The 26,817-nt window shown below is 33.9% G+C and overlaps 4 protein-coding genes across 11 annotated transcripts; 2 read left to right on the forward strand and 2 right to left on the reverse strand.

Moving 5' to 3' along the window:
• The first annotated feature begins 420 nt into the window (after window positions 1-420).
• On the forward strand, window positions 421-10,437 carry LOC145641811 (uncharacterized). Of its 4 annotated transcripts, XM_081692789.1 has the most exons (6): window positions 421-918; window positions 5,061-5,095; window positions 5,613-5,674; window positions 5,771-6,109; window positions 6,207-6,281; window positions 6,432-7,185. In XM_081692789.1, the coding sequence occupies exons 3-6, from the start codon at window positions 5,630-5,632 to the stop codon at window positions 6,651-6,653; spliced, it is 681 nt and encodes a 226-aa protein (XP_081548915.1). In that variant the 5' UTR covers window positions 421-918; window positions 5,061-5,095; window positions 5,613-5,629; the 3' UTR covers window positions 6,654-7,185. The 4 variants fall into 4 exon arrangements, with proteins under 4 accessions (XP_081548915.1, XP_081548908.1, XP_081548927.1 ...); XM_081692782.1 differs by lacking the exon at window positions 5,061-5,095 and having other exon boundaries at window positions 425-918; window positions 6,432-6,797; XM_081692801.1 differs by lacking the exons at window positions 5,061-5,095; window positions 6,432-7,185 and adding an exon at window positions 10,301-10,436 and having other exon boundaries at window positions 431-918; window positions 6,207-6,243.
• Window positions 10,438-10,676: 239 nt separating this feature from the next.
• LOC145641790 (uncharacterized) lies at window positions 10,677-12,305 on the forward strand. 3 transcript variants are annotated; one of them, XM_081692772.1, is made up of 6 exons: window positions 10,677-11,175; window positions 11,274-11,411; window positions 11,500-11,628; window positions 11,709-11,802; window positions 11,887-12,048; window positions 12,143-12,305. In XM_081692772.1, the coding sequence occupies exons 1-6, from the start codon at window positions 10,678-10,680 to the stop codon at window positions 12,157-12,159; spliced, it is 1,038 nt and encodes a 345-aa protein (XP_081548898.1). In that variant the 5' UTR covers window position 10,677; the 3' UTR covers window positions 12,160-12,305. The 3 variants fall into 3 exon arrangements, with proteins under 3 accessions (XP_081548898.1, XP_081548880.1, XP_081548889.1); XM_081692754.1 differs by having other exon boundaries at window positions 11,709-12,048; XM_081692763.1 differs by having other exon boundaries at window positions 11,709-12,068; window positions 12,143-12,281.
• A 2,128-nt stretch (window positions 12,306-14,433) lies between these two features.
• LOC145641829 (uncharacterized) lies at window positions 14,434-25,168 on the reverse strand. 3 transcript variants are annotated; one of them, XM_081692815.1, is made up of 10 exons: window positions 24,941-25,129; window positions 19,501-19,738; window positions 19,278-19,404; window positions 18,498-18,701; window positions 18,156-18,253; window positions 17,830-18,045; window positions 17,662-17,754; window positions 15,492-15,605; window positions 14,964-15,409; window positions 14,434-14,658 (listed from the first exon to the last, which is right to left on the reverse strand). In XM_081692815.1, the coding sequence occupies exons 2-9, from the start codon at window positions 19,585-19,587 to the stop codon at window positions 15,098-15,100; spliced, it is 1,251 nt and encodes a 416-aa protein (XP_081548941.1). In that variant the 5' UTR covers window positions 19,588-19,738; window positions 24,941-25,129; the 3' UTR covers window positions 14,434-14,658; window positions 14,964-15,097. The 3 variants fall into 3 exon arrangements, with proteins under 3 accessions (XP_081548941.1, XP_081548949.1, XP_081548938.1); XM_081692823.1 differs by lacking the exon at window positions 24,941-25,129 and having other exon boundaries at window positions 19,501-19,869; XM_081692812.1 differs by lacking the exons at window positions 14,434-14,658; window positions 14,964-15,409; window positions 15,492-15,605; ... (4 more) ...; window positions 19,278-19,404; window positions 19,501-19,738 and adding an exon at window positions 21,774-23,760 and having other exon boundaries at window positions 24,941-25,168.
• LOC145641845 (uncharacterized) lies at window positions 19,928-21,005 on the reverse strand. The gene is made up of 2 exons (XM_081692837.1): window positions 20,322-21,005; window positions 19,928-20,234 (listed from the first exon to the last, which is right to left on the reverse strand). The coding sequence occupies exons 1-2, from the start codon at window positions 20,719-20,721 to the stop codon at window positions 20,092-20,094; spliced, it is 543 nt and encodes a 180-aa protein (XP_081548963.1). The 5' UTR covers window positions 20,722-21,005; the 3' UTR covers window positions 19,928-20,091.
• Window positions 25,169-26,817: the final 1,649 nt, after the last annotated feature.

Genomic DNA, 26,817 nt, shown 5'->3' on the forward strand with positions numbered 1-26,817 from the left:
TTATTATTATTATTGTTGTTGTCGTTTTTTTCTCTTTTGATGTTACAAAAATTTATCAAAATTACGCACTTGCTATGGATCTAAAATTATTAATAATGACAATTGATAAATACAACAAGATTCAATATGTCAGTATATAAAGATACATATTTATCGTTATTTATCGTTAAAATATTTTTATTCTTTTAATTTATATTCAATATGCCAGTATAAGTATATATATATATATATATATATATATATATATATATATATATATATATATATATATATATATATATATATATATATATATATATATATATATATATATATATATATATATATATATATATATATATATATATATATATATACATACGTGTAATATTTTTATTCTTTTAATTTATATTCAATATGCTGTGTGTGTGTGTGTGCGCCTGTTGAATAGGTCAATTTTTTGTTGTTTAGATTTAATTTACATGTGTCAGCATATGCTTGGTCAAAATAATTCAATTTATTTTTCTTGCAATAATTTTTAATTAATAATTAAAACTTTTTTTTGAAACAAATTAATAATTAACATTTAACTAACAATAAAAACCAATTATTTCTAAAAATAATTAAAAAAAAAAAACTAACTAATTTAAAAATAAGTAAACAAAAAAAAAAAAACAACCCTCTGCCGCCACCACCATCAGCAGCAGCGGCAACCCCAACCATACTCCACCCCAGCGACTAGCGCCGGCACCCAGCTTCACCATTTCCACCGTCAGTCAGCCTACCTCTTCCCTTTACCCCTTTACCTTGCTTCCACGGCCATTATTGCCGCTGCCCGAGCTCCCCTGTCAACGCACCATTTCAAGCTGCTTCTAATCGCACAACATCGCAGATAATAATTAGTCAAGTCTATGCCGTAATAATAAGCCCGTAATTAAGGTAACCTTCTCCAATTCTGCAAAAGGCATTCATAATTAAGTGCTTAAATGAAGATTAATTTCCTAAATAAAATCTTGTTATTGATAATACATACTACCTCGTTTCATATTATTTGCAACGATTTGACATTAAGTAGAGAGGAAAAATGTCTAATCTTTGCGATTAATAGGAAACGGAGGTAGTAATACATTATTGTTCTTCGATATACAACATGCTCGAGTCATTTGTGATATCAATAGCATCGATAGTGCCGCATACGATATCTTTTTTTTGCTACAAACCCATCAATTGTACTACCAGAAGGACAATATCCGAGTTGGTAGGTTGAGGTGGATGGCCCTGGCATGGCCGGTCGTCGGTGTTGGATTGATTCAAAGTAGTTGCTATAATTTAGGATAGGAACATGTTTTGTTAGTTGTTAAGTAGTTTGCTGAATATGTGGAGTTAGTGGGTTAATTAGCTGTGCTTTATTAAAGTTAGACGTGGGAAAATGGGTCATGTTATTCCTTAATTTGTTATGCCTATATAAGGGCTTTAATTGTACTTAGTTTTAATTAAAGAATTGATGAATACAAGTTAGTTTTGTAATTCTTTCCCTTCTCCCTATATAGTTTCTACATGGTATCAAGAGTTTCAGGTTAGATCCGGGGAAAAGGGAAGGGAAAGAGATGAAAAAAAGAGGGAGAAGAGAGTATTAAAAATTAAATATTATTGAGTTTGGATTTCAAGCAATGCAACTTGATTTCATTGTTTGTGAGCAAATTAAAAAAAATCGAGTGAATTTTTTTGATAGTGAATGTATTTGTATTTGACCATGGAAGTAATGGTTGGTTTGTTATGTTGATGGTTCCCTTTTATCCCATGAAAAAGGATTTTAATCTTGTGCAAAAGAGGGCAAAATTGTTTACGGGTGTGGAAGTCGTAATCAACGTAAAGACGGTTTCCAAGATAATATCAAATGTTTTTGGTATAATGCAAGGTGACATGGTCAATTGGAGGACAATGTCAAATCGATTTAATGGAGTTATGTGCTCCATTGAATGTAAGTTGATGATAATGTGCATCAACAAGATCGAGAAATTGATGAGAAGTGCATCAATGAAAAATGTCGAGGCTTGGTTGTGCGGAGAGAAGTGCTCTGAGGATATCGTGTTGGTGATAATGTGCATCAACAAATTATGAGTAGGTGATGAGATGTGCATCACAAAGTCGAGTGTGTGGTTAAGTGTTCGTATTGATGAGATCAAAATATGTCGAATTCAAGTTGAAGTCCATTGCAATACGGAGTGTTGGAGTCAATAGCAAAGTTTAGTCGAGTGTATGAGAGTTTGAATCAAGGGGGAATGTTGGATTGATTCAAAGTAGTTGCTATAATTTAGGATAGGAACATGTTTTGTTAGTTGTTAAGTAGTTTGCTGAATATGTGGAGTTAAGTGGAGTTAGTGGGTTAATTAGCTGTGCTTTATTAAAGTTAGACGTGGGAATATGGGTCATGCTATTCCTTAATTTGTTATGCCTATATAAGGGCTTTTATTGTACTTAGTTTTAATTAAAGAATTGATGAATACAAGTTAGTTTTGTAATTCTTTCCCTTCTCCCTATATAGTTTCTATAGTCGACAGGGGTGGCGGCGTGGAGGGTGGTCTTGCTGGTGGGTTTTTAGTTTTTTTTTTTTTTTTTTTGACGGTGGATTTATTTATTTAATTAATAAAATTTAGATTTTTTATTTTCTTTAATTTTATTTTATTAAGTTTTTTTTTAACCAAATACATGTTGACACGTGTTAGGTAACTTGTGATAACAAGTTAGAAAACCGATTAGGTCCATTAGAAGCAAATTCAGATTAAAGTTTGGATTATTAAAAAACGAGGGAGCCCCAATTCCTAATGATGAGGAACAATTGTGTTTCTCACGATGGCATTTTGGAAAATATTGTCATATTTTTCATTTCATGAGCTGTTGAGTCGGATTTCGTGGGGACAGCCTATGTGTCAATAAGTTTGAGTAATGTCGTTACCTAGCAAACGATTTCGCACATCTCCTCTCTATCAGCCATCAGCCATCAGCCGTTATGTTCTCTCTCTCCTCTCTAGCAATGGCGCTCTATCCTGTCTGAAGGTGTGGATTTACAGACCAGACGAAAAACTCGGGTAGTGAAGTTTTCTACTCTCTTTTTTCGTAGCTTCTTCCACTCAGTTGTAATTTTTCAGTTCTAGGGTTTTTATTTGTTCTTCTGTGATGAGACAACAATTCATGAAATGAATTTATAATTCCAAGCGAAATCTGAATAATTTTGTAAGTAATGGGATTAGGTTCACTCCCTCTGTTAAAATCGGTTTGATGTTGGCGAGAAATGGCTGATGGATTATCTTTAAACACAAATTTGAAGTTTTCCAATTATTTGTGGATTGAGATTAGCTATCAACATTGCCTTCAAGGCTAGAACAGTGAATATATCCCTTTCTTAATGCCAATTTACCTGCTTAGGCTGCTTTTCTCATACACATTGCTTGAAATTTGATGGAAGGTTAACAGCATCAGCCGTGGGTCTCCAACCAATACTACATCTGGCAAACAAAGTAAACCACGTAAGATTAATAAGGCCACATCAACATTGCCAATAAATGACTTATTTTAGGTGGAATGTCTGTTCTGCCCCCATGAGAAACGAACCTGTTTCTCACCATGAGGAACAGAGAATTAGCCTTAAAAAATAATCCAAAGTAGGGATTATTTTGGGCGATATAAATATATATATATATATGTATATATATATATGTGTGTGTGTGTGTGTATATATATATATATATATATATATATATATATATATATATATATATATAAAGCTAAACTTTTAGCCAGGTCACGAGGCAGCGACACTTGGCATTCTAACTTTTCGCCAAGTGTCGCGCTACGTTGGATAGGTTCAAATTGACTTTATAAAATAAAAAAGTTAGTTTAGAATTCTATTTTGAATAGAATTTTAGGATAAAATTGTTTAGTTAAAGTTTTATTTTCGATAAAATAAAATTTGAGTGTCGCGCCACATTGGTTAGTTTTAAATAGAATTCATAAACAACCCGGACATCTCACGGGGCACAAAACTAGTATATATATATATATATATATATATATATATATATATATATATATATATATATATATATATAGTGATGATCCTCTTAAGATCGTAATAGACACGAAATTATAAAGAATTAATGCAAAGAGTTTTAATAAGGAAAAATACAAGTTAATCTGCAGATAAACGAATTTTTGTTAATCTGATGGCATTTTTGTAAATATATTGAAAAAGTAGTGTCATTTATTCAGTACTTTTGGTGAGTTGTCCAATTACTGTTTGTTTTTTGCTTTTACTGTTTGGTGAGAAAATTACACATGTACCTCTCAACTAGTACATGAAAAAAAGCATATACCCCTCCACTGGTACTTGAAAAGAAAATTATAACTATCTCAGAAATTAACTGGGTATCCCTCTTATAATAATCAAAGTTATCTCTTGACAATTAAATGTATATTGCAATTTATATTGTTCAAATGTTCACTATAATCATGTGCACTTTGTTTATTCAAAGTATCATTCAAAGTACTAGGTACCCATATGGATACAGGTATAATAACCAATTAAAGTACTCAATTCATCCTAGGATAATATATAGAGAAACGTGCATGTTATGTTTTGACAGTTGTCATATTGAGGGCTTCCAAACGGAGGTTTGATAGGCACGTGCAAATACATATCAGGGGGTATTTTAGACATTTCTCCTTGAATTTGAAAAATCCTATTCAGCATCCCCGTTACAAACACTGACATCCCGTTTTGTACCTTTTGAATTTTTTAATGCTCACCTTGTAGTCTTGGTCTTTGTGCGCTCTCTCTCCTCTCTCCTCTGTCCTCATTTTAAATTTAGCTTCTCTCTCCCCTTCCATCTTTTCATCTTCCCTCCCTTGTTCTTCTCCCTTGGTGTTCATTAATCTTAGGTTTTCGATACTTCCTCCTTGCTTTTCAATTGAAAAAAAAAAAAAATTGAAGGCGTATTTTCCTTCCTGGTTTGAATTTAACTTATCTTTCTCTGCGTTGGGTGGCGGTTTTCCGCGTGGTTGGCGAATTGAATTGTTGATAGTTGTAGCGGTGCATGGCTTAAATTGTTAAAACAAGGTTAGTTTCTGTTATTGTTTTAAGTTTGTAAGTGAATTTTTTGTGTCGCGAAAGGGTTTATATGTGTCGGGTATTGTTACTGTAAATGGTTTAAGGATGTTTGAATTAAGGGCAAGCATAAAATATTAGGGTTTGGTTTAGAAAGTCGGTAATTAAAGAGTTTGAATACGAAGAATTTTTAATTGTGGAATGGTTTATGAACTTAGAATAAGAAGAATTAAAGAGTTGAAGGTCGAAATATGGGTCTGATTATGCTTTGATACCTATTTGTGTATTGTAATTGTTTAATTGTTAATTGGTTGAATTGCGGGGTTAATAATTGCTTAATTGATAATAGTTAATTGATAATAGGTCGAATTGTTAGTGTAGTTGTCGAAATTTAAAAGTTAATAAGAATTATAAGTTTAAGAGGTATAAAGGTCGAATCTTGTACGTGTATGATAATGTTTGAAATTGATAGGGTGTTTAGTAATTTGTGTTCAGTGTCATGAATTTTTATTTATATGTTGTTGTTTAGTCGAAGAAGGAAGGAGGATGAGGAAGGCAATAGTGCGATCGAACGGCTGGAAGAAGGGATTGGTGAGTTATTTTTATGGGTACACCTTGTGAATTATGTGTGATTCATTTGTGAAATAGTAAAAGTCTAAATCTTTGTTAAATGTGCTGTTTGTGAAGGGTCCTTTAAAGTGCAGTAATGTCGTGACTTCTTTGAAGAGGGCAGGTGGTAAGTGTTCTGGTGTAAAGGGTGTTGTAGGCAAAGGTCCTGGTAAATCCCAGGTGGATAGGATAGTCAAGGGTAAAGGAAGGCTGGAAGAAAGTGAGGATGATGAGGACTATCAAGAAGGGTATGAAGAAGTAGAGGAGGATGATGATGATGATTATGACTATGAGGAAGAAGCACAGTCAGTGAGTAGTAGTGGTGATTTTATGGCGAACATGATGATGGAGTACATGAAGATGAAGTCGAGGAAGAGGAAAGGGAAAGTGGAACAAAGTGTGTACAGGAAGCAAAAGGTATAATACTTAAGTGTGTCTTGAGTAAGTGCAAGTTGTTTTGTATACTTTATGCATTGACTTGTGTTTATTGGTGCTGTGTGTGTGTGTGTGACAGATACCAAAAATGGAAGGACATAAAGTGTTAAGTAAAGGTGAGGTTCTGAAGACTCACCGTGAAAATGTAGGCAAGGTAAGGAATTAAGATCATGATTTTGTGAAAGTTGAATTTTAATATTGTCTTTGGGGTTTAGGTTATTGATGTGAATTACATAAAGTAGGGGGATGTGGATTTATGGTTTGGTCTAATTCAGTTTTTAAAATTGTTTTTACATTTGAACAGTATCCAAACATTGTCTGCCGTGTTGAATCCTTTTGTGATTCTGTGAAGTTGTTTGATCTGAGGAGGAAACAATTAGTAAAGCAAATGGGGTTTGGTGGATTGCTTGAGTTGGATATGAAAAATATCCCTCGGCAGTTCTGTTATTGGCTTATGGCCAGAGTACTTGAAGATGGGACAATTGTAACACCCCGTATTTTGAACCATTATTTTATGTGCATTTAAACCTAGTAAACCTAATTTCTAATTTAAATATCAATTTCTAAATTGAAATGTTGATTTCGTTATTTTAATATAAGGGTAATCCCAAGCTTTTGAAACCCTAATTATAATATTTTGACAAGACGTTTTAAAGTTATTATTTAAAAGGGTTCTATATTTGAGTTTTAATCATTTCAAACTGTATTTGACTTATCTGAATTGATATTAGCTTTAAAGGGTGATTCCTTAAGCTTAAGCATCAATTCAGTAAGTGTTTCTAAAAAAATTATGTAATTTCAATATTTAACTTATCACAATTGATACGGGTCATCATGGGTGATTCCTTGACTGAAGTGCCAATTTGATAGGTATAAAATGATTATATGATTTTAAAGATGTTTTACGTTCAATCGTATCAATATCGATGTATAAAGTTGTATTGGGTGATTCCGTCGACTTGATTATCGAATTGATATTGTTTACAAACTATTCTTTAATTTATATTTATAAAACTCATTATAATTTCCTTTTATTAATTGGGTCATTATAAATTAATAATATTATTGGTTTCGTATATCGCCTCTTTATATTGCTTTTCTGTAAAATATGAACTTTATATATATTTTTGTTTTGTGATTTAAATTATTGTTTTCATTATTATTGATGTAATTACTATTTATATTATTATTGAGTTATCAATAATGTAATCTATATTATTGTTTTTTTTATTGTAAAAACATACTTTCAAATCGCTTCTCGTTACATCCCTTTCCTAGTCTAGTTTCGGGCCAACTAGACTTTGTTTATTAGTCGGGTATCGCCTTAACACTTTCATGACTAAATAGATTAATATAGACTTTTTTTTTTTATTAGCTTTCCTTATCCCATTTTTAAGCCTCAACTAATTATTCAATCAAGCCCAAAAAAAAGAACCTTTAACCGATGTATTATGAGGCTTGTTTGTGAGCTTCATTTGAGCCTATTTTAGGCTGATTTTTGCAGCAGCTTTGAGGGATTAGTGGCTGATCATTTTACCCTAAGTAACCTCCTCTAATCAATTGTAATAACACCCAATTTTGGCTGCCCAACTTCTCCACTTCTCCTTCCTTTTTTTTTACGTGTACATTATATGCTAGCTTCATCACTTTTTCTTCACAAAAAAAAAAAAAACGCTTCATATACTCTCCTCTCTCTTCATCTTTTTCGTGAGTTTCAAAGGAAAATCAAGGGGGAAATCTAAGCCTAATTTGCTGCTTTATCAAACTCCAATTCGTGGTCAAATTTCCTCCTCTTTCAAAGTGTCAAAACCGAAGAACTTTAAGGGCTCCAAGAGGGTTGCTTGGGTGGGTGTTTGTGCGTTTTGTTGCTGCTGTTTGTGCTTGGTAGTGCTATCCTTTTCTTCTTGTTTTAGTGGCTTATACATCAAGGTAACTAGCCTTTCTTCCCTTAGATTAGAAATGCTAGGTTTTAGGGTTGAATTGATTGGTAGAAATCATGTTTGGGTTAGATTGATTTGTTGATTTTCATTCTTGATATGTATGTCAGAATCTCGTGTACAATTAAGGGATTTTGGGTGCTTGAATCATGTTTTTCATGCTTGAATTATCTTACAATCAATCCCTAATAGGTGTATGATATTTTTTATGATTATATTAGGTTTTGTGATGACTTGTGGGTACTTAAAAAACTGATTATGTAATCTGATTATGTGTGTATAAGACTGTAGTTTCTGCAGTGGTTATTAGTCGTAAATGAGCCATGAATTCAATGATTTTATTTTATATTATTGTAGAGGATTGTTTTACGAACGATTTTATATATTATGGGTAAAATTCGGAGGTGTTTAAGGCCACCAAATGACTGATTCTGTGAGACAAGCTGTGCGGCCAACGAGAATATGAATGTGATGTTAGATAGAGCTTATGAGCATGTATATATCTTATATTTGTGACCAATTGAATATATCTTCTAGGTTATCATGTTAGGATTATTTAGGAGTTTATACCATAGCGAAATTCCATGTTTATATGCAAAATTCTATCTTTTTATGAGCATGTATATTCTAAACTCTTGGATTGCTGACAGCATGTTTAGTATATCTTCTTAGGTCTTAAATTAATTATCTTGATTGATTTTATTGCCTAATTTGAATTAGAATCATGTTAGGATATTCCCTAAATTGATATAGCATGATTTTATATAATTTAAGATAGTTTAAAGTGTCTAAATTAGTGCAACATAGCTGCTGCCCCTAATCTGCTAGGCGTGTGAAGGATGGTGATTTTCAATTGTGTATTCCTTGATTTATAAGCGCAAATGCATGTTTAATATGGCATATTGTGTTTTTAGAGTGTGTACTAAAATGGGCTAAGCTTAGTTTCATGTTTAAGGTGGGTTTTTGGGTGAATTGGTATAATTGGTACTGCTGTACATTAGTGTAGGGGCTGCTGTAAATATGATTTTATTTTGGCATGTTATCTCTTGAATTTTAAGTCCAGAATGGTTTTATATGATGCTTAATGAGTGTATGTACATGCCCTAATTTTTATTTCGCATTTGAAGCATATTTGGTTGGGTTTTTATGGTGATTATTAGACTTGTATGTTGTTGTCCCGTTTTGGTTGTTTTATGAAATGATAGTTTGGATAATTGGTTTAATTAAATGATTTTATGTAATTTTTTTTATTGTAAGTATTTCAATTTATTTGAAATTATATTTTTTTTAAATAGGTGATGATTGAATTTTTGGGTATTATAAACCCCTAAAGTGAAATATTTCTATGTGTGTTTGAATATGTGTGGGTTGTAATTGTATTGTCGACGTCGTAATGCTTTAGAGAAGGATAACACTATCTTTAGCATCACTTCGCCAAGAGTTGTGAATGCACTTAATTGTTGAATTTCGATAATTAATTATATTCCCAAACTCAGACGATACCTTTTGTGTTTTATTAAGTTGAAGTGTGTTTTGAAAGGGAGTTTCAATTGAATTTAAGAAATATGATTTTCTTATGCAGTTTGAATTGAGTGTAAGACCATTTTTGGCTTCTCTGCAGATTTCTGAGTGAAATATATTGTATTATCTATTTTAAGTGATTTTTGAATTGTGTGTGGGGCCATAGTCGGGTGTGAGGCCGAGTTGCTTCCCGATGGTTAATGAACATGCTAACTACCTGGATTGCGAGTCTTAGGTAGCTCAACCTGGGTTAATTGTTGTCGTCCGGGGGTGTGTAAGACCTTATAGGCATCTACCCATAACCGGGAGTTGGCCAATCTTAGACACGGTCTCTGCGAGATGACCGGGGGTTCGTCCTGACAAACCTTAGGAAGTGGATTGCGAGGCCACTAGCGTTCCCTCCATGCCAGTTCTACTGTTTTGAAGGTTTTGGTTTTGAAATGTTTAAACTAATAAATTATTACTTATTTGAAGTCTATATATTTTTATGATTGAAATTGAGTGATTTAATATTGATATTTCTGTTTTAAGTTTATTTTGAAATATTTCATTGTTTGTATGGTTTGATGGTTTTAAGTGATTTCATTCGAGTTTTCAAGTTGATTGTGGTTATGGTTTCTTTCTGTTAATTTAAGTCTAAGATCTTCTATTTCTGATGTGAGGGAGAACTGCTAGTTACTCCCCACTGATTGTGGAACGTTGTTATAATTTGCAGGTTTCATTTGTTTATTTGATATCTGTGACGCTGGGTTGGGGATTGAGAGTTTAGAACCTAACTTTTAGGCTTGTATGCCTTTGTTGTTAGTTGACTGTTTAATTATTTTGAATTTAGTCTAGTTTGGCCAATAAGGGTTGTTCTGCCCTTGGCTTTTGAATGTAATTAATTTGTCCATGTTAAAGTTTGTTTGCTATTTTCTTTTGTTCACATAGTTTGCGCTTAGCTTAAACAACTTAATTTGGATGTGTGAATAAGTTAAATTTGACTTTTAGACCTAGGTTAAGCTTGACTTTTCTAATCGAAGTTAAGTAGCCTCCCGTTCAAGCGTAATTCCGCTAACGCTTCCAGTTCCAAAAGGACGGGGTGTTACAACAATGGTGTTTGGAGAAGGTGAAATTTTGCCCATGTGTGCTACTCAAGTGAGGGCTGTGTTAGGCATTCCTATGGGTACAAGACCCGTGCCAATGGACATAGGTGAAGATGAAGAGAGAATAATGTTTGTGAAAGGTTTGTATGATTCGTATGGTGTAGGGCCGAAGAAAGAAACAATATCTTTGAAAAAGGCGTCTGAGGTTTTGTGCCCTGTTGATAGTGAGAACCACCCTTTTCCTCTACTGACAGAAAGTGATGAAGAGGAGTTTATGATAGCATTCTTGATTGTGGTCCTTGGAAAACTTTTATGCACAACGACAAACTCGTCAAATTTGGCTTCCTCTCTAATTCCTTGTTTGACAGTGGCAACAACAGCTAGTGAATATGATTGGTGCACGTTCACTATGAATTGGCTTTGTGACTATGCGCACCGTTTCCAAGCTAAGTTTTTGCGTGATGGTTATAGGTCTAGATCTGGAGGCAGCTTTCTTTTTGTTATGGTGAGTTTGTGGTGTTTTTGTGTATATAAATAATTTGTTTTTTATGTAGTCGCTACCTATTGTTATTTGATTTAACACATATGAATATTTTGATGTAGATATTTTATGTTGATCACCTGCATAGGAGACCCTTGCAATGGGGTGTGTTCCCTAGGGTGAAGGTTTGGAATTCTGCACAGATTAAGGCAGCCTTGATGGAAGACAAGATTAGCCCCGATGAATATGGAAAGTTGTTGGTAAAGTGTATTCTTTTTTTAATATAAGTGAAGTGTTGTTGGTGTAGTATATTTATTTCTAGGGTGAGTTGACTTGTGATTTCCGTAGGCTTTGGACATAGCTTATGGGGAGGAGCATCCTCTTGATCCAAGGGATGATGAGTGCATGCGAGGAGCTGTCTCTGCTGGAACTCAGCTAGATAAGGTTGATAATGTTGTTGTTGAAGTGATGGATAAGGTATAAGTATTTTGAAAACTCAGCCCTGGTGTTATTTTTATCTGGTGTTTAGTTTAACTGTAATTGCTTCTATGTTGTAGGTGATTGAGAAGCTGACCCCAAGGTTGGAGACCTTTGTTGAGGGTGTGGTAGGAAAAGCTTTTAGTGTGTTTGTGTCGAAGATGTGTAACATGGGTAGTTATAATGCTACTGATGATTTCTGTTCAACCCATAGCCAGTTAGCTACGGGCAGTAATGGTCCGTTACCTCAAAATGTAGGCCCAGTAGAAAAAATAGTAGGAGGTGTCTTGACGGGCGACAATATTTTACAACCCACGGTGGAGGCAGCGGAGGAAGAACCCAGGCCTTGTAAGCTAACTGTTTTGGAGAAGAGGCTGGTGAACTTTGTTCGTGGGTGGAAGGAAATGAAGAATGAAAAGCGTACGTTAAAATAGTTGGAGGTTGGTACAATATTTTTGTTTCCATATGCATATTTTTTATCATGTTTACTGGTTGCTGTTTGTTACATGTGCAGTCCTGGTCCTTCTATAATTGAGTGTGATGGCATGGATGCATCGCAAAGGGATTGTTACCGTGTACTCTCCCCGAGGTGCCGGGTTGGTGACCAGTATGTGAGGATGGCCTCCGTCCTGTACACGAAGACCTGGTCAGACCACACTATGAAGAGGATACTTTTGGATCCTTCGTACTCGGTGAGGAAAAAGTTAAATTTTATGGTTTGGTCTGTGATTTAGTTTTGAAACGTTGAAGGTGATTGACAATGATTAATATTTTTCTTGGTAGCATTTTGTTATTCAAGGCAAAGATGAGTTGAAGGATTTGGGCCAAAAGTATGGCAAGGTGTTCCTAAGCTTTGAACTGATGCAGATTGAAAGTGTAAGTTGTTTTGTGTAGTAGGATAAAAATGTGGGGTGTAATTTTGGTTTTGGTTAATATTTGTGGGTTCTAAAGTTGGTTCACTTATGTGACAGGTATTTGTCCCTATTCTAGATACTGCCCAAAAAGATGCGGAACATTGGTATTGTCTTGCGTTGGATTTGAAAGGTCGGCAGATTTGGATGATTGATTCTTTGTATGATGATGCGTACACAAGGCATGAGAAAATTGTTACTAAGCTGGTAATGGTTCTGTCTGCCCTTAATTAATTAGTCAATTGAAACCCTAGTTTTTGTTTATAATATATACGTTATGAATATTGTAAATGTTTGCAGATTGAGGCCTTAGGGGTGCTGTTGAACATCTCTAATCCCAACTGGGAGCAGGGAACTATTTCTACTTGGGTGCGGAAGTGTTTTCCTGTGACACAAACTGACACGTATGTAATTTCTGCGGGAAGTCATTCCTTTTTCTATAATTTCTCACAAGTGTAGGTTCTTGTGATCACTAATTTTTGTCAAAATTCATTAGGTGCTCGTGTGGTGCAATTATGTTAGCAGCTATCAAGCACTGTGCTCGTAGTTTTGATGCTGCTTTTCACATGGTACGTGCTCTAATTAAGGGTTTATGGTTTTACTAATTTTTGCCATGTACTTTGTCCGCCCTGTTTAACTTTTACTGAAAATGTTGTTCCGTTTCAGGAGAAGATTGGCACCTTGAGGCAAAACTTATTTCTGAATGATGTGAACAGCGTTTACAACCAGCTGAAGGACCGATTGGAGGAGGTTTTGCCTAAAGAACGTCGAGGGAATAGAAGGGGTGGTTCTCAGATGACTTGCTAGGTTCTGTATGCAATTGACAACAAAAGACTTCCTTAATAGTTTATTTAATCAGTTAAATGTGTCCTATTTTGTTAACTTAGATACAATGTGGTGGTGGTGTGACCCTGTTTTGCCTTGTTTTATAAACTCGGCTAAGTACGCTCTTTTAGGTCGCCTCTGTAGGATTCAGATGATGTTTTGGCACAATTGTTGGCATTAATTATATTAATTAAGTAGTACAAGATGACTAATGTTCCGTGCTAATTTAGGCTATGCTAAAGCATTAACTTGGAACAAAAGGAACAAAAGGAATGATTAGTTCAAATACACATACACAACAGCCATTACATTTGTTGCCCATTACAGTATTCGTTACTATGTCAAACATATATGCTTGATTAGCAGAACTCGAAGCTTGATTCAGATGTCCATCCAAAACCTTCAGCAGAAGTATCAGTTTGTGTGTTGGTTTCATACACATATTGTGCATACTGGAGACGATTGACATACTCAGTGGGGTAATCGCACTACAACAAATTCACCTTTGTGCCACGAGTAAAATCGTGGCACAAGTTTAAAATTCTCGTGGCAATGTAGTGTAGCCACAGGAATTTTTAAATTTACTCCTGTGACACAAGAGGCCGTGGCTAGGAAATTTGCCACGGGAAAATGGATGTCGTGGCAAATTTCTAATTTTATGCCACGGGTATGTAATGTGGCAAACAAATTCACTTGCCACGAATATTAATGTGGCTAACAAGTTCTTTGCCACAAATTCTACCGTGGCTAATAAACTTAGTTGCCACAAACATTACCGTGACCAGTAATCTTCTTTGCCACAAATATTACCGTGGCTAATAAACTTTGTCGCCGCAATTTACTGTAGCTAATTATTTATTTGCCACAAATAATACCATGGCAAATAAATCCATTGCCACATTACTATCGTGACAAATAATATCATTTTACACTAATGACTATCGTGGCTAATAATTTCAATGGGCATAAGCTTTAATTTGTTGCAGCATTTATGGTATACACATAACTGAATATTAAAGATGGAGTTTTTCTCAAATATGTCATATTTGTCATTCTTGAAATCGATATATAACATTAAAAAGGTGATATTATGTCTTGGAATCCCATTCATTCAAACATACTTGAATTCGATATCCATACATACAAACATACTAGAAATCAATTGTCTCATCACTAGCTCACTCTTACTAAAATAAATAAAAAATAAAACACTCAAATCGTTTTGCTGAAGAACAATATATACTCTATATATATGTACAATGTGACAATATGTCTGTGCTCCGCTCCTTGTTACCTACAATAAATAAATAGATAAATGATCAAGTTAATATTTTTTCAAAAAGAGCACCAAAAAAAGGATATGTTTTCAAAATGAAAAAGTCAAATTGACACAAAATATAGAACAATTTACTTTAAGCTCATAAATTATAACAACTCGCACAAGGCAAAATTCTTTAATGTCTAACTACTGCTGCTATAACAGGTGAATAATGTATAACAGGTGAATAATGTATAACTACTTTAAGCTCATAAACTTATATCTAAGATGAATCATGCACCAATGAATAATGTGTAACAGGTGAAGATAGCATTACTTACTTCATTCCTTTGAACCTTGACTTCCTAAATCATCAGAATCTGATGAACTTCCTGCTCCAAGAAAATCCAGAAGTTGACTAAACTTCTTCTCCCAAACTGCATTATTATCAGCAATTTTTCTGTCCACGTCATTCTTAACAGCTTCCGCCTCTTTTTTTGGCTTGTTCAGCTTCTAATTTAGCCTGTTCTGCTTCTGTTCTAGCAGTTTCAGCTTCTTTTCTTGCATCTTCAATTGCTTGATCTGCTTTCTTTTTAACTTCATTCACCTCTTGAGTAAGATCAATTCGAGAGGGCTTTACTTTAAAATGTTGCGTTATACTTCTACCAGGTCCATGAGCTTTCAAATACCCATGTGTATCTTTGCCAAGCACATCCTGAATAATTTGCTCATCTGTTTTCTCATTAAGACCTTGCTCTCTTTGTTCCTTTAATTTGTTTATCTCATCCTATGAATAAACAATATTAAGTTAGAAGATAAGATGGTAAATGTTAAATAGAAAATAACAAACATAAAACTTATAAACTTACTACTGCATGAGTGTTATTTGCCAAATTGATTGCATTCACAGCCTTCTCAGATTTTCTTGTACGAGTTGCAACCAATACATCAACTCGAGAACACTTCCCGCCATTCTTCTTCTTCTACAAACATTACAGAGTTTTTAGAATCAAATTACACTCCTAATTATTGTACGTTTGCATATTTTGAATAAGTGCGAGAATTACTTCGTAAAAATTTTAGTGGTTTAGAAGCTAATGACATTTAGTTATGTCCAACAGAATTTAAATTTCCATGTGTCCAGAATTCAGCTAATAAAAAAAAAAAAATTCAGCTGGTGTGCAAGTTTTGTTGGATAATAAGGCCTACAGAACCTGAAGCCTACAAGCTACTGCTCAGTTTTGGTGTCCAGAATTCAGCTAATAAAAATAATTAAAAAAAAAAAAAAATTCAGCTCGTGTGCAAGTTTTGGTGTGCAAGTTTTGTTGGATAATATAGCCTACAACCCTGGTGTGCAAGTTTCTCAGAAAAGGATTTCAGACTTTTCAGCAGAAAATCAAGATTTTCAGCAAGTCAGTCAGATTTTGCAGTGGAAAATCGGAATTTTCAGCAGGATAATTAGATGTTTCAGCAGCAAGAAAATTAAATTTCAGCGGAGTAGTAAGAATTTTCAGTAGAAACATCAAAACTCTCAGTAGGAAATCAAAATATTCAAGGTAGAAGTAAGAATTTTCAACCAGATATTAAGCTTCCTTGAAAGAAAATTCAGAATGTTTGCAAAGCAGCAAGGTTTGTCAGCAAAAGAAATCAGAATTTTCAGCAAGACAGTAAGATTTTTCAAAAGAAAAATCGATATTCTCACAAAATCTAAGAAGTAGTTTCAGTTTTTTCGATGGAAAATATGAATTTCAGCAAGGAAGAAAGCTTCTCAGAAGATAATTAAAGATTTTGGCAAAGCAGTAATATTTCTCAGCAACAGAAACCAGATTTTTCACCAAGTCAGTCAGAGTTTCAGCAAGAAATTCGAAGTTTCCAGCGAAAATCAGAACTTTTTAGCAAGCAGGATAATCAAATGTTTCAAAAAACAAGATTTTCAAGAAGAAAAAGCTATATCCTTGCAAAATTTCAGCAGGAGTCAGCATTTCCAGCAGAAAAATGAGAATTTCAGCGAGGTTGTAGGCTTCTCAGAAGAAGAAATGAAATTTTTGCAAGGAAATAAAGTTCCTCAGCAAGAAGAATCTGATTTTTCAGCAAGTCAACCAGATTTATTCAGTAGAAAAATTAAAAACTTCAGCAGGGAAATCGAAATTTTCAGCAAAAGTCAGAATTTTTTCAGCGAGCGGAATATTCCGTTGCTGTAGCAAGAAAGTAAGATTATTATCAAAGCAGTTCAGATTTTTCAGTAGAAAAATCAAAATCTCAGCAGAGCAAATTGGTGTCTCAGCCGGAAAGTTAAAATCTTCAGTAAGCCAATTAGACTTTTCAGCAAAAGCTGAAGTTTTCAGCAATGTAGTCAGAGTTTTCCAAGTATGCCAAGCCATCAAACTCAGCACTAACAAGAAGAGCGTAATGTACGTCAAGGCTGTCGTGAATCATCAGTCTCCTTTAAGTCTTAGAACCGCTGTAGCACCTCTAATACTTAGGGGGCTAGATGCAAGGGAGCAACTCTACACTGCTCCATCATTTGGGGGTTCTGTAATGTGGGATGACTCCCTCTGAGTCACATCACTAACAAATCCGGTTCTCACAACAAGCAATCCTGCCCCAAACACTGCTTCCGCTTAAAAAAAAAAAAAGAATTCAGCTGGTGTGCAAGTAGGGAGGGGATGCAGGTAAGTGCAGGCAGGTGGCATCTGGCAGGAGGGGGTCGGGGCAGGTGTGCAGGCAGGGAGGGGGAGGGGGCTGGTATGAAGGAAGGGAGGGGGCTAGTGTACAGGCAGGGCTTGTGTGCAGGTCATAGAAAATGCAGCAACAGCAGGGGAGCACTCTCCACCCACAACAGCCTGCAACACTAACCACTTACAGCTGCAACAGATGCTTGTCTCATTAGTTTATTTAGTGTAGCCTTTTGAGCTTTTTGGAAAATGATAGAATGTAGTAAAGGTACTGATTAAGGCTTGATGTGACATCATAGAGTATTGTAGTCCTATATATGGCAAGAATAAAAAGTTAAAATTAGAAAGAGTAGTTATTACATACAATTTCTTGTCTAGTGCGACCAAAGCTTTTAGTGCCATTATAGTGAGGCATCTTCTGTTGTGCCCTACTTTCACTTGCTTTTTTGCTCTTCTCCTACAATAAAAAGGATTTAATCAATAATATATGTTAATTATATAAGAATAAAGATATACTATATGTGTATTTTACCATAACCGCCTCTTCACTCCAATAGTCAACCAAGAACTTCCATTCCACTTTAGTCAGATGACTAGGCTTATTTTTGAGACGTTCTTCTTTTGTTTTCAAGTTTTTATCATTAAAGTACTTTGATTTCAATTTGCTCCTAGCACCTCTGAATAAACGTTGTGCATGTTTCATAACACACTCCCGCCTATTTTCAGGGTCATCAAATGACCACTTCTCCTGCAAAAGACAAAGATAAAATTATTGCTCATACATCAAGTTGACAATGTTTCATTGTTAATAAGAGAAAGAAAAACTACATAAACATGTTTATTATGATAACATATTACCGTGATGCAAGCCCACAAATGGTCTAATGTTTCAGATTTATAATCGTCCCAACATTTAACTTGTACCGAACATATAGCTTTATTTCGAACTTGTTGACCTAAGAAAAAAGAAAATAATGAAGCATTATAACCAATAGCCACACCATCATCGTCAAACTCCACATTCAGTTTTTCCCCAGGAGGTAACAGGGTAAGCTTTCTACAATATACCGTTCCTCTTTTTTTTTTAGCAGCACCTGTATCAAGCATAAGCTCACTGGGTAGTGAATTAACATGACTTGAAGCATATTGTCATATATATATATATATATATATATGTTTTAAGGGATAATAAAGTCAAACCTGATGAAATGTTAAGGTCCTCATTCTCTGGTACAGTCATGAGTTCCTTGTCGTTCAATGGTTCAGTATCCAAAGATGCATCTTCAAGTTCAAGTGGTTGACCAATCTCTCGTCCTTCCTCATCATAGCTCCCCTCAGCGATGTTATTATTCTCCCTTGTTTCTCCAATTTCTTCATCGTTTTCTCTAATTTCTTCATCGTTTTCTGTTTACATGTATAGAATAAAATCACTAGCTAGATTGCATTTTAAAATAGATTATTGTATGTAATAACTACTCTTTCTAATTTTTGTTTAAAATAGATATTGGTGCGTTTTCGAGGACTAATTTCACTAGCTAGATTGCATTTTAAAATTTTTTACTCGTACTTTCTTCTTATGAATGCATTCATGGACAGAAGCATGTATGTCTAATCTATTAACATTTCAGTGTTACTATTTTGAGCCTCTGCTCTGTTATGTTATGCCATAATAGTGAGAGTGATTTCAATTTTCAGGGACCCTCGAATCTACAACTCCCCCCCTGTCTACACATGCACCTACCCACTCTCTTCACAAGCACCTGCCCCTTTCCCCCCTTTCCCCTACCTGCTTGCAGCACACTCATTCCTATACCAAACTAAAGCTAAATTATAGTTCTATTTACCAGCAAATTTCAATAAGAGAGTTCACATCACTTTTACCTAATATGACATTTTGAAAGCAAAACAGCAACTAAGGTACCTAATAAGATCAAACTGACAGTAATAAGCTAGAAACCAAAATCAAGAATAATGAAGTACCTTTTTCTAAGATATCCATGGCCATTGTGTTTTGTGCTTTCTTGTTCGCCTTAAGAAACTTTGCCACTGAGGTTGGTGGAATGAAATTGCCTTTTTTGTTTCCTTCTCTCAAATGTCTTATGTTAGCCTGATAAAAAATAATTAACAAAAAATTACCAGAACTATAGACTATAGAGGTTGGTTGAAAAACTAAATAAATCATACTTATTAGTTCATATTATACCTTTCTTGTAAACCTGATTTGAGGTTCTATTTCACGTTCCCGATCCTCAAGCTCATCATTAGTGGGAACATATTCATCATCTTCCATGCCAGCAATTTTTTTTTCCTTTTTTTTTCTTTTTTTTTGTCCCTTCAACCAAGCTTGTCAAAGAAGATGCGATTTTTTTTATGCCCAACGACTTAAGTCTGTTTTTGTTGGCTGCTATTGTAAGAAGCCTCTTTTTTTCATACTCATTCATCTGCATTTACAAAGTAAAAAACAAATAGGGTTAGACAATTTTACAATAGAATTTTAATGCACATTGAGTGCCTAAATCTAATTTACTACCATCCACTGCATCCCTAATGCAAAGCTGCTTCCAGCTACTATACACATGGTGTACAATTACTGTCAAATACTACAAGCTATTTACCAATAACTGTGCATAAAACAAAAACATCCTGACATATATCTATTCAAATAAGCCAATAAAAACACGATTGCAAAGTGTGAAAAAATAAGTAATTATAACTACAAAGGTTTTTCAGGAATCCATGAATATATGTATCAACACATACAATTCATGCTAAAAAAAACAAAAAGGAAAAAAAATTAAGCAATATCAATATCATCATCGTCGCTCTCTTGGTCACTCTCATTGTCATCCGCATCATCATCCTCTAGCAAATCGTCGTCATCTAATGTTTGTAAGTCCATATCATTTAGATCTTTGGGTTGATTTTCCTTGGTAGCATCTACAATCATTTCACCAATATCATCTCTTATTTCAACAAATGGAACATGAGTCTCTTGCAAATTACTTGAGCTTGAGATATGAGCACCTTCAGATTGTAGTTGTTGCAATGCATCTTCTTCACTTTCAGTCCCTTCCTTTTCTACAACATTATAGTGATGCCTTGGGTGGGTCTTCACAACAACAAGCCAATCGGGATCACGTCCGTCACTAACATAGAAGACTTGTTGAGCTTGAGACATGAGCACAAAGGGTTCTTTTGTACGCAATGAACAAAGACTATTGACACTCACATTGCCATATTTGTCAACTTTGACACCTCTTCCTACCCTATTGACATCCCACCAATCACAATGAAACAAAACCACACGCTTTCCATCTAAATATTGTATCTCAAGTATGTTAGTGAGAATCCCGTAGTAATCTTTTTCCATATTCCTAGCAATGCCTTTCACAATAACACCACTATTTTGGTGTACCCTTTTCATTTCTGTATTCTTTGTGTGGAATCTGAATCCATTTGCAAGAATCCCATTGAAGCATTGAACACCATTCAAAGGACCTAAAGCCAATGTTTTCAAATCTTTCACCACTTGGTCACTGCAACCATTAGGCAAATCGATTACCTAACAATAAATAGAATATTAGCTAATTAATACTTAGACTAGTACTACACTTGTAATTAAAAAATAACTACAGTTGATTTTAAAAAATACCCGGTCACGAAACCAATCAACTAAATTTTTGTTTGATGTGGACTCTTCATATTCACTGAAATTCAAAAGAATAGTTGTTATAAAATAATCATGGGAAAGTATACTTGAAGTTTTTTTATAAATAGAAAAGAAAAATATCATACTCTAAATAAGTTTGTGCTTCATCACAATTCTTAAGTACATATTCTCGAACTTGTGTTAACTCTTCTTCACTAAGAGACCTACATTTAGCCTTCCCTAGAGGAACACCAGACGATGCAAAAATTTATAGACCCTTGTAGTCATCATTTTCCGCATCATCATTCCTCTCAGGTTGATTAAATTTTGTCTCGATTTCATTCAAGTATTTTGAACAAAAGTACATGCACTCCTCAATGATGTAACCTTCCGCGATGGAACCCTCTGGCCTACTTTTATTGCGAACATAGCATTTAAATCTACATAAGAGCCTACAAAAATAACAAATTTTTAATAAAGAAAAAAAAGTTGACTTAGTTAATAAAAATTATTAAATCAAATTTGAAATGCATAAGTACCTTTCTATCGGATACATCCAACGATATTGTACTGGTCCACCAATTTTAGCTTCCGTAGCTAGGTGAAGACACAAGTGGACCATGATGGTGAAAAAAGATGGAAGAAATATTTTCTCCATTTCACACAAGGTGACTACAATTTCACGTTCAAGATTTTCCAAATCTTTCACTTTCAATGTCTTTGAGCACAAGTCCTTGAAAAATGTACTCAACTTCACTATCACATCGTACACTTTGGGTATGGACACCCCACGAATTGCAAGTGGCAATAGTTGTTCCATAAGCACATGACAATCATGGGTCTTTAGACCATAAATTTTACGCTTATCGAGGTTTATGCATTTAGAAATGTTAGAAGAATATCCATCGGGAACCTTTAAATTCTCTAAAAACTTACACACTTTTTCCTTTTGTGCCTTAGACAAGGTGTATAGTGCCGGAGGAATATGCCACTTTCCATCTCTTAATGTAGGAGCAAGATGTTTCATAACCTTCAAATGCTTTAAATCATGTCTAGCCTTTAGATTGTCTTTTGACTTCCCATCAATATCTAGCAATGTACCAAGAATATTGTCAAGCACATTTTTTTCAATATGCATGACATCAAGATTGTGACGAAGTAAGAGGTTACTCCAATACGGCAATTAAAAAAAAAATGCTTTTCTTCTTCCAATTATCATCCCTCGTTGGCAATTTCATTGTTTTACCAAATTTCATGCCTTCAAGGTCCTTTAGTTGTTCTAAAATCTCATTGGAAGATAATTTCCTAGGAGGACCTCTTTTTTCTACTTTCCCGTTAAAGGATTTATTATCTCTCCATTTATGATCGGTAGGTAGAAATTGACGATTGTCCATGTAACAACATTTCCCCTGATTTGGTAGCCGAGCAGAGCTAGTTTCTTTCATACAATGAGGACATGCTTTATAGCCTTTGGTAGACCACCCAGATAAGTTTGCATACGCAGGAAAATCATTTATGGTCCATAACAATGAAGCACGCATTTGAAAGTACTCATTCCTTGAAGCATCATAAGTCTGAGCTCCAGTTTCCCACAATTCTTTTAACTCCTCGATTAATGGTTGCAAATACACATCAATGTTATTTCCGGGTCCACTTTTCCCTGGAATTAACAAAGATAGTATTGTGTAAGGTTGTTTCATACACATCCATGGAGGGAGATTGTACACAACAACCACTACTGGCCATATACTATAGTCACTTCTAAGCCCGCCAAATGGATTGAATCCATCACTTGCTAAACCCAACCTAACGTTACGAGTCTCTGCAGAAAAAGTAGGATATTCTTTATCTAAATGCTTCCAAGCTTCACTATCTGCTGGGTGTCTAAGTACTCCGTCATCTTCTCGTTTATCAGAGTGCCACCTCATCTCATTTGCTGTTTTGGACGACATGAATAGCCTTTGCAACCTCGAAGTTAGTGGGAAATAGCGTAACACTTTAGGAGAAGCTTTATCACGCTTAGTATCGCATATGGAACACTTTTCAAGGTTAGCATTCTCTTTCCAAAATAGCATACAATCATTTTCACATGCTTCTATTTTTTCATAATCGAAACCAAGATTAGTAATCATCTTACGTGCTTCATAATAATTTGATGGCAAATCAGCACCTTTAGGCAAAGCATTTTTGAACATATGAAGCATACTAGTAAAAGCTTTATTAGTCATGCCATCCATACATTTGATTTGGAATAACTTCAAAATGAATGACAATTTAGAAAATTCATTACACCCGGGGTATAAAGTTTGTTGAGCATCTCTCATCAAATTTTCAAACATTTTTGCCTCTTTTGTATCCTTTTTATATCTAGGTTGATCAAACTCCTTAGGTTGTTGCTCAGCATCTAACATGTCATCTATGTCATCATTATTAGAAACTCCGGGACTAAACCTGTCATGGATCATTCTATATATATCATCATGAGCACTATCTCCCAAATCATTTCTACTTTTCTTTTATGGGGGTTTGAATTCTCCATGATAGATCCAACGAACATAACCTTGCACGATTCCATTCACTATCAAGTCGGTGTAAATTTCGTCCCTTGTTTTATGTGGACCATTGTTGCATCGATTACAAGGGCAAGGTACCTTCTTTTCCTCCTCTCCTAAATCACTATTCATTTCTAAGTCACCAAAAGCAAATTGAAGAAAGGAATTAACTCCACTTATATATAGATTGTCTGTCCTATTAGCACACCTCATCCACTCTAACCTCTTTTGAACCTCCGGAGTATCCATGTGACAATAAAAGCTATGAATGCAAAGAGAGCTAGTTAATTGAAAAGTGATAATAATAATAATAAAAAAATTCATAATATTTTGTGTCTTACTTCTTTAAGGATGTGTTTGTTAAGAAGGGTTATCATTATTTAAGAAAACAACCTATTCTGACCACTCATACTTTAATATTGCTGACACTGAAAATTGCAACATTCCAAAGAGGGAGCTTCAAATTCATTGTTCAGCCTTCTACAAAAATTGGCCTTTAATGTCAACTATCATAGATTATTGTTTTTCCAGCTACATGATATGGCATACAATGAGGTACAATGAAATATCTAGCAACATAAAGACGTCATTGGAAACATCAACTTCAGATTTTAACATGATGTGATTATGAAATTTGATTATTTCTTTTCCCCTCAGATATTGTCATTATGGACCGTAAGTGCGATGTATATTGGAGGATTGAGTTCATAAACTGAAGATGTTGGTCAAGATCTATAGCATAGTTGCAATGCATTTGAACTCAAGTACCAAATATATCATATATTAGCTAATTTAATGTTACTAATATCATAAATTAGACTAATTTAAGTAGCACATGCACACAAATTATCAGAAAAACCAGATTATACAAAAAAATATAATCAAAGATACAAAGTAATTACTTTTCACACAAAAAAAAAAAAAGAATAAATTAAATGAAATCAGGAAAATTGCCATACGAAATTATGAAAATTAAAGATCAAAAATATTAAGCCACACCAAATTGTAGCAGAAATTGTAAAAATAAAATCAAAATTCGAGAACAAATCTGTTCAACCATAGCAACTAGAATCCAATGTAATTCAATTTCTTCCACATATGTATTAGAAAAATTAAATTAAAGTACCAAATATATCATATATTAGCTGATTTAATTTTACTAATATCATAAATTAGACTAATTTAAGTAGCACATGCACACAAATTATCAGAAAAAACAGATTATACAAAAAAAATATAATCAAAGATACAAAGTAATTACTTTTCACACAAAAAAAAAAAAAAAAAAAAAAAAGAGAATAAATTAAATGAAATCAGGAAAATTGCCATACGAAATTATGAAAATTAAAGATCAAAAATCTTAAGCCACACCAAATTGTAGCAGAAATTGTAAAAATAAAAACAAAATTCGAGAACAAATCTGTTCAACGAATTGATCTAACCTTGAAATTTTGTCAAAGAATTGATCTTCTGAGCGTTTGACGAATCTTCGAATGAGGGTGTTTCGAAAGAACGGTTTTGATTCTTAAGCAAACAAAGGTTTCTGAAATTTTTGTTAGTACGAAGGTTTCTGATTTTTTAGGAGAATTTCGTGGTTTTGTTGCATAGTTTATTAAGAGGCGGCTAATTAAAAAAAAAAAAGTGGCGCCTAATCAATTTTGGGATTAGTGTTTGTGAGTTGTTTTTGTTTGGGGTAATTAGATACCTAATCTGTGAACTACCTTTTTTTTTTTTTTTTTTTTTTTTTTTTTTTTTTAATACAGTCAAATTACATTATTTGTTAATTAAGATTATGTGATACTTTATATAAGTATCTGTATAAGTGTATAACATAATGAGCTAATGTCCTTTTTAATTTTTTTTGTTTTATTTTTAATTTAATTTTAAGTGCTTAATTCTATTTTTTTATTATACATGTATGATTATTCATAATGTAATAACTCATTAATTATACTACCTTCGATTATAATATTCCAAAGTTGCAACTAACTTGGACCGGAGGTAGTATATATATTATAAAGGTGCTTATTAATAAAAAAAATTAAAAAAAAAAACAAAATTACTTATTCAGGGGTTACTTATTTAAAGAGTTACTTGGTCGGTCAAAGGTTACTATTATAAGTTACTTATAACCAACCGAGTAACCCATGAATAACTAACCCCTAACTGACCAGATAACCCTTGAATAAATAACCCCACAATAAGTATTCTCGAAATATAAAAGTACGTACTACGGAGTATATAAATACTTACTATTACATTATCATGTAACTAGAGTGGACAGCACGAGTGTTTGGGTCAATTTTAGATCTAGTTATTGTGGGTTACAAGTAATTGATGTAAGACCATGTTAATTACATTATAAACGTTTGTTTGATATCACTTGATCTTGATAGTTGAGACCAACAAGAACCATATGTATTAGAACATTTAGAATTGATGTTTAATAATGTTTTCTTACATAATTAATAATCAATTTTTTAAAAAATACATTGTGTGAATATCATTTTAGCTTAATTTCAATTCAGTTCATCTCAGCTCCAATCAATTTAGTTCAGTTTAGTTCAGCCAATACGGTAAACGGTTCTGTTTTGGATTAGGTTTATCAATTTCGAGTTATAATGGGTTCAAATAACAAATGGGTTGGTTCTGGTCGGTTAAAAATTATCGGGTCATTATCATCAGTTCAAGTCATAAAATTTGAATGGGATTGTCATAACAATCCCGTTAAAGTTGAATAACAAATAAGATTATTAGAGTAATTTTATCTTATTTTAAAAGCATGTTTTAACAACCCAATTCCAATTATTTTTTATCATGCCAAACTCTTAATAAGGGTATTCAATTCGAGATAAGCTACTAGAATTCAAATTTAATACGATTAAAGTAAAACTAATCGAGCTATGTAATAGTTTAAAACTAATCGAGCTATCAGCTATGTAATAGTTTAATCTTTAGTATAGCTCACTTGATGTGCAGTTTTGCAACTATGCTCACATATATATATATACTAACACAATCTTGATGTTCTTTTTCTCTCTCTCTAGTTTTTAGAGAGAGATAGTTCCCTCTAGGGTTTTCCCTTGGGAGGGTTTTTCTTAGCATCTTTTGCTAGGGTTTTTTCTTTGTTTTTTCTTCAATTCTTTCCTACTTTTCTTCAACTCCTTCATTCTTGATTTTTATTTGTGAATTTTGTAGGGGCTTCCGCTGGTTTTTACCGGTGGAAATCCCCAAAATCTCTTTAATTGCTTTCAATAAAAAAGATACCATCCTTAAGATGGTGTTCATGGTAGGGATTTTGATTACTTGTTTATTGAAG

This window comes from Chenopodium album, chromosome 1, assembly GCF_948465745.1.
Source record: "Chenopodium album chromosome 1, dcCheAlbu1.1, whole genome shotgun sequence".
Lineage (NCBI taxonomy): Eukaryota > Viridiplantae > Streptophyta > Magnoliopsida > Caryophyllales > Amaranthaceae > Chenopodium > Chenopodium album.